General features: G+C 34.9%; 1 protein-coding gene across 1 annotated transcript; it reads right to left on the bottom strand.

The window, feature by feature from the left end:
• Positions 1 to 1,374: 1,374 nt before the first annotated feature.
• LOC133883128 (peroxidase 3-like) lies at positions 1,375 to 3,215 on the bottom strand. Its single transcript, XM_062322345.1, has 4 exons — positions 2,826 to 3,215; positions 2,446 to 2,637; positions 2,121 to 2,286; positions 1,375 to 1,994 (listed from the first exon to the last, which is right to left on the bottom strand). The coding sequence occupies exons 1-4, from the start codon at positions 3,123 to 3,125 to the stop codon at positions 1,588 to 1,590; spliced, it is 1,065 nt and encodes a 354-aa protein (XP_062178329.1). The 5' UTR covers positions 3,126 to 3,215; the 3' UTR covers positions 1,375 to 1,587.
• Positions 3,216 to 12,348: the final 9,133 nt, after the last annotated feature.

The following is a 12,348-nucleotide window of genomic DNA, read 5'->3' as shown; positions in this document are numbered from 1 at the left end:
AAACTGTGCCCAGCCCAAGCCCACCTCGTAGACAGAGCTTACAGAGGACTTTCTATTGGACTGGGCTTACTTATTAAAAAAAAACAGACGGTCAAAATTAAATGACAGAAGTTTTAAAACAGACAACGTTGTGTTCAAACGAACTAACGGATTGGGTTTAAACGGTATAATTAGACGTTATGTGGACTTCATACCAAGCTGCTGAAGTAATTAATAGCATACATTCCCTTTGTCTCTATGGTCAAACTTTGTTTATAGCTCTCAAATCTGTGATTTTGCTTAATTAGATGTTGGTTGTTTTGCTCGATCACTAGGCTAGCGTTTTGGTTCGAAAATTCGTGGGTCTGTGTTATTGTTTGGTAGTTGATGCATGTTTGTGTTTATTGCCCTAGATATATGTTTGCTTTCCTGGAAATGGAGGACATAAAATGTATACATTCCATTAATAGTAGCTGATTTTTCTTGGACCGACCATTTCATTTGGTAATTTAATTCTTTCCTTCATGTGTGTGGTCCAACTCCTTTTTAATAGGTGTGACCTAACACATTGAATATTTAATTGAAATTGGAGGTAATGAAGAATACAAAGTTCAAACTCATAACTTCTACTCTAATACCAAATCATACAAACTTTTGGTAGAACTCACTCTTGAAAACCAGCTTCCAAAGAGAATGTGTCTAAGAGCTTATATACACATGTTTAAGATTAAACTTAACCCATGTGGGACACAAAGATCGAAACATACCACCACGTTTCTACAATCGACGTCTACGGAGGCTCACTCTCTTAACATTGACCCGATAGTAGCCCTTTCTCTTTTGGCGGCTCCATTCACCTATCAATATTTTAATCCAGCTTATAAGTCGTTCCTTCCGTGACTCGAATCCTTAACGTGATGCTTTTAGCTTTAATAACATGTTAAATTACTATTTATTTCAAAAGCTTAAGTTAATAGAAAGAGATAAATTTAATTATTTCATCATATATTTTAACATAAATATGGAGTTTTTAGTATCTGCATTTGATTGCAAAGTGAGGTGGTGTGTTTCTTTTATTTTGATATTCTTCAATTCCGTACTACTTCAATTTCAGTCTCTTCTTCATTCTTGATTAGTTGATTATGAAGTCATTGTGCATAAAACTGTGTGACGGTGCTGGAATTGGCTGGAAATGCAGCTCATGACAAGAAGAAGAACAGAATCATTCCAAGGCATGTTTTGCTGGCTGTACGTGAGGACAAGGCTGTCGAAGGGCCCAAGTCTCCAAAGAAGGCTTAGCTTTCTCTACTCAATCAAGTTGTTTCTTTTACGACGAAACAAACAGAGGCTAAATTTTTTAAAGAAACACAGTAGATTCAGATACAGAACCCGAGCTTACAAAAGCATTACATATTAAGAAACATAGCAGGTTCATATAGAGAGAATCTGAGCTTACAAACTCATTGACATGCAGGCCAATTAATAACCACGTAAGTACAACTTATTTAGTGAAACAGAGTAGTTTTACATTCAAATGAATAAATAAAACAATCCCAAACAATTTCATTAGACGTTTGAAACAGATTACCAAAACTTAATTAAAGCACCTCAAGAATTGACTTTCCAACATTGCTTCCTAATCTCCCCGGCAGTGCCAGTAAGGACCTCAATTGCTCCCATCCTCTTCATCGACTGTGCAAATTCTGTAAAGAAGTTGGTTTGGCTATCCAGTTTCTGGACAATTCTTTTGGCCTGCTTGTTTTTCAGAAGAGCCGCGTCGGATTGGAAGACACCCTTATTCTGCAGAAGGATAGCATAGTAGTTGCTGTCAAAGTTTTGAAAGCTGCCGGGGTCCATTTCTACTGTTGTTATAAAGTCAGTAGGGCTCGGGCATTTGGTCTTCAGGAATTCGGCATAGGCTGGGTCCAAAGAAGGGTCTTGATCACCTTTTCCAGTGAAATTGTAGAGCCTGTTGGTGAATGCAATGCAGTGACCCACTCCAATAGTGTGCGCACCTACACACACATACATACATATATATATATATATATATATATATATATATATTTACACATTATATTAAAAACTTTTTTTTTTATTTTTAAATTTCACTATTTTGCGATACATTTCTTCGGATTTACCTGATAATACGACGAGGTCCTGCAAGTTAAGATTTTTGCGGGCAAAGGAAACGCTGAGCTGGGTGAAGTTAAAGTTAGGCGGTGGAAGGTTCATTAAGGCTGATGTGTTGCTTGAAACATTGCCATCTCTTCTACCTGTAAGCACTTCCCACATTGGTTTTTGGAACTGCAAATATTACACACATGATTCACTTAGTGAAGTTTAAATAGTGTCCATTAGCAAACAATACTAAACATAAGGTCAAGAATTTGGATTAGCGTCGTTTACTATTCAAACAACACCGAATAGTTACTGCATTACCAAGAATTATTTTTCTTGACTTACTTGGTATGAAACGGAGTCCCTGGCAGCCAAAGCCACGATATCAGCACATGATACAACTCCTTGGCATTCCGTCTCAAGTCTAGCTTTAATGTCGTTAATAACATCAAAGCCTGACAAAGACAAGTTTGGTATTGCGTCCTTCTCTGCAGTGTTATTTGCTGTTGAGTTCAATAAAACTGATGCATCGCAACCCTGCAAATTTGCATTCAATTATAAGCTTCAATGAAATTTAGCCATGAGTGTAAATGCAAATGGAGTGTTAGTATGCATGGAGTAAGTGTAATGAACCTTAAAAGGATAAATGATATGAGCAAGAACATGGAGATCCGAATGCATATAAATTTCCCGTGCATGCAGAAGGGCCATGTTTAGTGCCTTACATTAACAAAACAGTCGTGGAAATGCAATCTCAGCAGCTTTGCCGGCAAGTTGGGATTCGTGGAGACATGTTTCCATGTGACATTCTTGACAATCATCTCTGCGCGTGGACAGGTTTTCTTATAGAAAGTCTTCCTGAGGCAGCTGCTGCCTCCATGACAGACTCCAAGAATGCCTAATACTATACAGACCAACAGGAGAATGCTAGCCTCGATCTTCATTTCCAAATCCCTCTGAATTGAAGCAACTCTACTGCGTATGTTCTTAAGCAAAGGAATTCTTCTTCTATATGCAGTGATCATCACAAGTCCTTATATATATATATATGGACATGTAAGGGAATCTTAACAGTAAGATCCAGTTAAGCAAAATGTATTCTAATTATGTGCAGAGAGAGAGAGAGGCCGGAGGGGGAGACTTCTGATTAATAATGCATGACATCCATTACAACCTTTTTTAAATTTCTTTAAAATGATAAATGTATTATTATAATTACAAGCCATTTTTGTATATGATCAGAAACACAAACTATGCTAGCTAGTTTCATTTGCATCTTCGAATAACACAGTTTTCATCTGTATTATGATTGGTGAGTAAGCAACGTTAACGTACGTCCTTATTGCCATTGTTATGATAATCCTAATTTTCCTTTGGTCAACCGTGCGTGGTTCCTTTCTTGTAAATGTATGTTTAGGTTTGAAAGCGATTTTAAAATAACAAATTTAAAATATGTGATTTTTGAGAATGCAGTTAGGGCGCTTGATAAAATCACAGTTTAGCCTTTGAAATTCTGCGTTTACAAAAAGCACTCACTTACCAGTGATTTGAAAAAATAGTTTTATGCGTTTTCAAATCACAATTTTTTTAAAAACACAATTCCCAAACGATTAATTTTATGCCATTCGGTTTAAAATCGCACTTTTTGTATATAAAATCGCAATCTCAAATGCATCCTAAGAGTTTTCATTTGGGTTTATGATATGAAAACGTAATTTTTAAAAATACAGTTAAACGTTTTGCAAAATCACAGTTTATCCTTTAAAATTGTGCATTTAAGAAAACACCATTACCTGTGATTTGAAAACGCAAACTTTCTAAGTTTTCAAATTGCAATTTTTTAAAAACGCTATTCCAAACGATTCATTTTCTTTGATTTAGTTTAAAATTGTATTTTTTATCTATGAAATCGCAATGTCAAATACACCTTAATATTGTATGCTTTAATATAATCATTTAAATAAATAAATAAAGCAGGACGGCTTAAATTATTCTTAAAAAAAAAAAATAATAATAAATAGAGGGGCTTAAATTCTATATGACTTTTTTTAAAAAAAAAAATCTTGATTTCATTCGGTACGCGTTTTGGTTGTTCCGTATACTTAATTAATGTACATAAGCTATTATTTTAATCCTGTCTGCTTTTATATATATATATATAGCCAGTTGCAAAATAGTAATTCAGTCCGGCCGGCCGACCACCTTTGAGGGGCTTAAATTCTACTTAAAGGCCGTGAAGAGTCATGTTTGGAGACAAAAACAAATTCAATCGCAGATCGAGGAGAATGTTTGGGACACTGACTTTAATTATAATTTTTTACAAATTTATGTTGTAGTACTACTATATATGAATGCCATGTAGCATAATATAGGTAAAGAATTAAGCAATAATATTTGATAAATTATTTTAATGGCTAACGTTATAAGTAATGCGTAAACTATGTCAAGTCAATTTATAAAAGACTTATAATAAAAATTATTATACCCTTTACTACATTCTAAGGGTCAATATATAGCACGTAAGACAGCTAAAATATGGTGTTTTTAAATCTAGTTGTAAGTAGTAAGTAGTCGGTACGGATCAGGATCCTTTACAATTTTTTTAAAATTGTAGATTCTCAAATTATATGAATTTAGACCGTTTTATGCATCGAACGGTATGAAAAATGTTACATATTAAAAATATGACATGTTAACAATAAAAATTGAGTATATTTTTAACAGGTTCTTACACTTTATATCGAATAAAAGCTTTGAGTAAAAAAACTGTATTTTAGTTTAGTAAAGAAGAAGCACCTCTTCAAAAGTGAAGAAAAAACCTTTTGGAATGTGTTTTTTCTTTTTTCTTTTTTCTTTTTTGCCTCGAATCCTCGATAACATGTCATATTTTTAATATGTAGCATTTTTCACGTCATTCAATTTAAAAAAGGAATGAATTCACATAATATAAGAATTTAATTTTTTTTTAAAATTGTGGAAGATCTTAATCCAAATAATTTAACATCGTCTCTTACTAAATGATGTCTCTTACTAAATGATGTCAACGTTTATATTACGTCGGGAACGACATACATTGAGTGTGCTTGGCAACACTCTCATCTTCCTCTTTATTTTTATTTTTTTTCACTTCTCCCAAAAAAATCGAATCCAAAACAATCTAACTTCTTTTATTTTTTATTATTTTTTATATTACATCAATAATTTTTTATTACTATTCAAATAAAAAAAAAACCCATTACAAAACAAAATTTTTTTACTTTTCTATAAAAAAGTTCAAAATTTTTATATTTTATATCACGTCAATCACTTCTTATTATTATTCAAATAAAAATTTCACAACGCAACTAGTAAGTAGTGATATATGTGGTAAAAAAAATAATGGACTCGGAACATGAATAGTGGGAAGCATGTAGCATTTAAGACTAGAATTAAGAAAGCTTGGTCCGACCAGTGATGGGGAAAACTTGCTGTGTTTGACTAAATTAGCCTAACCGCAACTTCAGCTAGCAACTTGATCATCATGGTAGGTTGAACTACGAATTGACCCTATACCTTACACTCACCCAAGGTGAAAGGGAGAGGAGACTATTACACCAAATAAAAAAATAGCTGTTATAACCCTTTTCTTTTTTTAGGTGGTTTGAGATGGCGTATCAGAGAAGGAACAATCAAGAGAATAATCGCCGCAGCAAGGAGGGTACTGGTGGAAGTTGAAACCAATCTCCATACACAAAAAAAAATAGTAGACATTTCATGTCCTGCATGTTGAAGTGTCCCATATCGTTAAGATTTTTTTCACCTGGACACTTTATAAGCAATGGTGTTCCTTCCTCTCTTAAGGCGTATTTTGAGGGAAAGACCCATCATCGCAAGAAACTTGTGGCTCTGATACCATGTACAAACAATTGATGAAATGCGATGATGTGTCTTTCCCTCCCGTTATTGTCCACGTGTTTGGTCATTAGTTGCCACTTTTTCTTCTTTTTTTTTACAGCATCAAGTCCTAGTTTTTTTAAAAAAAGCGGAAATTCGGAAAAATAAATTTCTGAATAAGATTTATTTTATAAGCATAGCTGCCAAATGTCATTAGGTGCGAGCATAGGCAACTGCCAAATGAGAATTGCATTGCAAATGCCTCGTTCATACTACTAAATATATTTCCCTGCATCTAATTCCATAAATGTAGACTTCTAATTTAGTGTTTTGCAGATCAGTTAATAAAGGGCCGAAACATGCAAGAGCCTCCATAGTTTCAAAATATTTTTAAACCCGTAGATATAAAAAAGCAATTTCTAAAAATGTAATTAAGCATTTAATAAAATTACAGTTATTTGCAGTTTTTATGTGAAGAATTTTTTTATTTTTATTTTTTTTTATTTCATATTTTCAAACTGCTATTTTTTTCAAGCACACTCTCAAACAGGACGCTTAGTGCAATTTTGTTTCATTGTAAAAATTAAACTTAGTTTCATTTGGAGAGTAACAATTACAAATACTAATAAATTTCGTACCTGCGAGTAGGGGTATCAATTTTTGACACGGCTCGTGTATCCAATACGAAATTAGAAGATTAAGGTTAAGGGGCCTGATTCATTTAAATAAACAAGTTGGGTTAGGATTAACCTATATAATCTAATACTCATATTTCAACATGACTCGAATCCGATATATGTCATACACTTTTCACGAGGCAATCGTGATTTATTATGTTTTATCCTTTCTTTTCTTTTTTTTTCTTTTTTTTCCCCTCTCTAATTACTAACCTCCCTTAAAAACAAATAAATAAATAAATAAAAAAAAAAAAAAAAAAAGAGGTTCATCCTGAACATATGCACGTCTAAACGCACAAGTGAAAGGTAGGGAGTTCAGTCCATGATAAGCAGCATTACATGACAGAATCGTGCGTCCGGGTCCCACTTCTGGCAATTCCTGCTGCAGCCTTCCACTATTCGGTCATCTCTTTGCTGTGTCTTCTGAATTGAGGGAGAAAAAGAGAGGAATTGTCAACGTGAATTGTCCGTTGAATAGTCAACGTGAAAATGTGTACGTTAACTTTTTTTTTTAATTGCTGTTCAAGCTTAATTTATTTTGAGTGTTGGCCAGCTAGACGATTTGGCCAAATCAAGTCAGCCGAATAGTGGAAGGCTGCAGCAAAAATTGCCAGAAGTGGGACCCAGATGCACGATTATGTCATGTAATGTTGCTTATCAAACAAGCCCGGAAGTGCAATTGAGCAAGCTTAGGCCTAATCCTGTAATCAAGGATGTTGGAAAATCATTAAAAAGAAAAAAGAAAAAAGAAAAAAAAAAAAAGGGTTAGTTTTATGGTGTGTACCTTTTAAGAACATATAGATCAGGATATTTTGTAAGTGTTCTACGCTGTGTAGTGACTTCTTTCACATCTAGAATTGAAAAAACTCAACGGTAATGTTTTATTACAAGAACAAAACACATTTGCCCATAACCTAAACTCGATTTGAGAGAAAAATTGAAAGAGATTCAGAATTTCGAAAATTGAAATCGAATGATTTCACATCCACTCCATTGGTTATTTATAATCAACCAAGAAACACAACTCTCGGTTATGGAAGTTACAAATCTAAGAAAATACAACTCTTAGAAATATATCGACTAACGCCACTATGGATATACAAAGTGTTAAAATATTGATTAAGTGATTAAATTTACATCTTCCTATCAGTTTAAGTTTTTGGGACAAGTGGTGATTTAACATGGTATCAGATCCAAAGATTTTGAATTCGAACCTTGACTTCGTCATTTATCTCTCATTTCAATTAAATATTCCATGTTAAACTTTTGGGACAACTGGTGATTTAACACGAAGTTCCAATTTCTAACAAGGATCGAATCAATAGTATGGAAACCAATTAGGATCGTGATCAAGAAAGAAATGAGAAATTGCAATTCGGTCCTTGATAATTTGCCAGTCTTTTTTCACTGTTTTTTCCTTCCAAGTTTTCAACTTCCTTCAATTCCTAGTTCTTTCACTAAAATACTTGGATATCAGCACATCTCCTTTTAGCCTGGAGAGGAGAGAGAAAACAAAAATCATCCAATAACTTGCTAAATTTCTAATAATTAATCCCAAGGGGTGTGCCTAGCTGTTGAGGCTTGAGGTCCTTAGGGAATATTGTCCTATAGGTCCCAGGTTTGAGACTTGCTAAGTGTAAACTCCCTCTTGGGACCAACCATCGCTTTGAGTGGTGTGGGGTATTGGACTAAGGATTAGTCAGCCGATCCTAGGCTAGGCCTCCACATTCGGTAAGCCTCATGTAAAAAGTGAGGTGAGCCCAAGGTGCTGCCAGACCACTAAGGGTGTAGCAGGATCTTGTATTAATAAAAATTTAAGAAAATTTCTAATAATTAGAGAAATTCCTACATGATTAGTTAGACCAAAAAGCTACAATGTAAGAGCACTCACAACGGCTTGTGTAAAATTTTATATAAAATTGCTAATGAAAACCCATTTTTGCTTATTTAGCTAACCCCTTTTCAACACCTTCATCCATCAAAACTTCTTCTCTTTTTTATTAAAATAATCAATTTTTATTTTTATTCATTTTAATTAAAAACGCATCTTCACCAAAAACACCAAATAAAACACATCACCGTACCAAAAACTTCTACACACACCGTCCTTCTCTCGTTGAAACTCCCTCTCTTTTCCTCTCCTCCCTCTTCACTACCATATCCCTCAACTCTGAAACTTTTGCACCCATTAATTCCAATCTCCAATTTACTCCCAAACCCTTCTTCGATTTCTTCATTCAAGCGAGAAGATGGGCGGGTTATACCAGAACCCTCGAGCAAGAGAGAAAGAGAGAGAAGTGGGAGAGCACCCCACAGAGCCGCCGAACCAGACCCACCAAACCAGAACCCAGAGTATGTCGACAAGCCAGGAACACCGAACCAGAACCACTGCCACAAGTCGCTCCGCCAATACTAGGGCCAAGAAAATGAAAACCCCAAAACCATCAATTTTAGCAGGGAAAGGAAAAGGGAAGGAAAAAAAAAAAAAAGAAGAAGGAGAAGAGTATGAAAGAGAGAGAGAGAGAGAGAGAGAGAGAGAGAGAGAGAGAGAGAGAGAGACGCGAAGAAAACAAGAGAAAGAGGAAGAAAGTGAAAGAAAGAACAATAAAATATTCACTAGATCCGTGTACAGTGCAACGTCTCATGTGACGTTGCACTATTCACAAATGGACGGCAATTGTATTGTAGCGTTGCTTTACATAAGCCGATGGAGGGTGGTTTAAGGTTTTAGGAGTTTTGTTACCTATTTTAGCCAAAAGTGGGTTTTACATAACCCACTGTGAGTGCTCTAAGAACCTATTACTCTGTGAGAGAGAACATGTTTACTTGATAGATTTTCCTAGTAAAAATACTTTAAAATAATAATAATAATAAACAAATATGAGAAGAAGAAAAAAGCGTCTTGATTATGCAATCTCATATTAAAAGTATTTTTTAACCAAAATACTTGAATAATATCCATTTTTCTTAACCTTAAACACCTATAATATCTATGGAGGTCCCAAAACACGATCGAAGGTAAGTTTCTAACCAATATACCCTTCTCAAAACTTGAACAACTCATAAATGTTGGTTCCATAGTCTGTCCAACAATCTTAGGGCTAGAAATTGTACGATGCCAGGAAACTTCATGATAAATGACGCTCAGGCTGGCAATTTTCTAATGCATGCATACATATTTGTTTGGAATCCATAAGCATATATATAGAGGCAGATTAGCTCCAGCTCCAAATTCCATCAAATCGCACTTTTCAAATCATCCCTTTTAAAATTGCACTTTTTAAACATTAAATCCAAACCACTCTTAGTTTAGTCTACTATTTTCAAAATGTAATTTTTTAAAATTTAGTTAAGCGTCTAGTAAATTAACGGTTCAACATTTAAAATCATGTGTTTTTTAAAATGCACACCTAAATACGTTTTGAATGCGTAAACTTGTTCCCATTTGCAAATTGCTATTTCTTTTTTCAAACATTTTTAAACGAACGACTTTCTGCAATTTTGTTTTAACAATGCATTTTTTGTTTCGTTGAAAAAATTAAAATTAGTTGGATTTGGGTGATAACAATTACAGAGACTAGTAAATTTGAGAACCAAGTTGAGGTTGCAGAGGAAATATGTAGGGGTGAAAACCAAATCTTTTATATGGTATAATTCCAATCATAAAAGGTAAACCCCTTGAGAATCTCAACATTTCTTTGGAGTATTTCAAGCATTAGGGTTTGGTTGAGAAAATCTCGGGAAGACAAAAAGTTTTTCTTAAGAAGACAAGTTTCAGAAGGCATGATGGTAGATTTATGGGGAAGCATAAAAGCAAAACACATTCCATAGCTCACCTTCAACCAACGGATACAAATTCGCCCACTAACTTGAAAATAAATAATATATATATATATATATATATATATATATATATATATATATATATATATATATATATATATATATATATATATATATAAGACCTGGAGCCCACACCAATACTATTTAGATGAGCTTATGGAATGTATTGCACGCGTAGCCGTTACAGTTTACATAAATGACGAAAGTAACCAAGCCCACTAGCTGTTAGTGTACCACATCGAAAACTTATGAAACAAAAGAGCTATTTGAACAGGATCTGATTAGGTTTGGTTGACAAAAATCTCGGAAAGACGAAGAATTTCTTGAGAAGACAAGAGTCAGAAGGCGTGATGGTAAGTAGGTTTATTGGGAAGCGTAAAAGCAAAACACGTTCCATAGCTCACCTTCATCCAATAGATACAATTTCAACTATTCAATTTCACACGACTTAGTTGGTTACACTTTCTCGATGGACGGGAAATCAATCCCGCAACATGAATTGACAATTGAATGTGCTCCCTTTTTTCTTTGTTTTTTTAACATTGTGTAAATGTCAAGTCATTGGAAAAATTGTCGACGCGTTTTGCTTAAAAATTGATGCACATCAGTTTGGGAAGACACATATCCCCCTTTCAAATTATCTCTTGTCTTCTCGTTCTTCCATTTCTTCTGCAAAACCATCTTCTACAAATCACCATAACCCATTTATTTTGTTGTATCCCAGTAGACCCATAACACTGGGGGCAGCTATGAAACAAGCCAACGAACAACAACGACGAAAAAGACAAGAAGAATTCCGCCAAGTCGTACGATGGTATTTGAGGCCTCTTGCACTAAAACTCTACTATTTCTCAGCCGGTGACCACTCTGGCAGAGTCTGCCGATGTCTTTGATGACCCAGTCGTTGGGTTGTTCATAGGATTCAAGCGCCATCATGAATTCTATATGCAATTCATTTAACGAACAGGGCAATACGGAACATTGTCTTGCACCGCCTTACTTAAACGGTAGGATTGCACCACCATGGCTACTTTTATTTGGTTTTTTAATTTATTTAGCTACGTCTGTCGGTGCAGGGCTTACAAATAAATCTTGGGTTTGGACTTGATTTCTAAGTTTCGCACTGAGATAAGACCTTATTCTTATTGTTCGAGGAGAAAAGAAAGAGTGATGGAGTCAATGGCTACGATGCTTCCGAAAGGGTTTCGCTTTCTATCCAGCGATGAAGAGCTCGTAAGCAACTACTAGGTAAGGAAGGTCAAGGGTGAAAAGCTTCCCTGGGATGGCATCCGTGAGTATGATCTTTAGTGAAAAGCCCCCTCTTGCAAATCTGCGGCGATCATGAGAAGGTTTACTTGCTCACAAGGCTGAAAAAATTAACTGAAAATCGAGTGTCACGAACAGCCAGTTGTGGGTTTTGACATGAGAACTTTTCTCACAATATATATGATAATCAAGGTGTTGCAATTGAGGCCAGGAAACTCTTCTGTTGCAATTGGGGCCATAGCTCACCCTCATCCAACAGATACAAATTCACCTATTCAATTTCACATAGCTTAGCTAGTTACACTTTCTCAATCGACAGGAAATCAATCCCGTAACATGAATTGACAACTAAATTTGCTCCCTTTTTTCTTTCTTTTCTTTAACATCGTGTAAATGTCAAGTCATTGGAAAACTTTTTGAGGCGTTTTGCTTAAAAATTAATGCACGTCAGTTTGGGAAAACACATATCCCTCATTCAAATTATCTCTGGTTTTCTTGTTCATCTTTTTCTTCTGCAAAACCATCTTCTGCAAATCACCATTACCCACTTATTCTGCTATATCCCAGTAGACCCATAACATAGGGGGCA

The sequence above is a fragment of the Alnus glutinosa genome, chromosome 12, assembly GCF_958979055.1.
Source record: "Alnus glutinosa chromosome 12, dhAlnGlut1.1, whole genome shotgun sequence".
Taxonomy (NCBI): domain Eukaryota; kingdom Viridiplantae; phylum Streptophyta; class Magnoliopsida; order Fagales; family Betulaceae; genus Alnus; species Alnus glutinosa.
Note: the sequence above shows the minus strand (reverse complement) of the source record. Positions and strands in the feature narration are given on the sequence as shown.

Excerpts from the sequence above, each read along its gene's own strand:
- LOC133883128 (XM_062322345.1), bottom strand. The coding sequence starts at position 3,125 with ATGATCACTGCATATAGAAGAAGAATTCCTTTGCTTAAGAACATACGC. Across the intron at positions 2,638-2,825 it reads TCCACGACTGTTTTGTTAAT|GGTTGCGATGCATCAGTTTT; the intron begins GTAAGGCACTAA and ends GCAAATTTGCAG. Across the intron at positions 1,995-2,120 it reads GGACCTCGTCGTATTATCAG|GTGCGCACACTATTGGAGTG; the intron begins GTAAATCCGAAG and ends ATGTGTGTGTAG.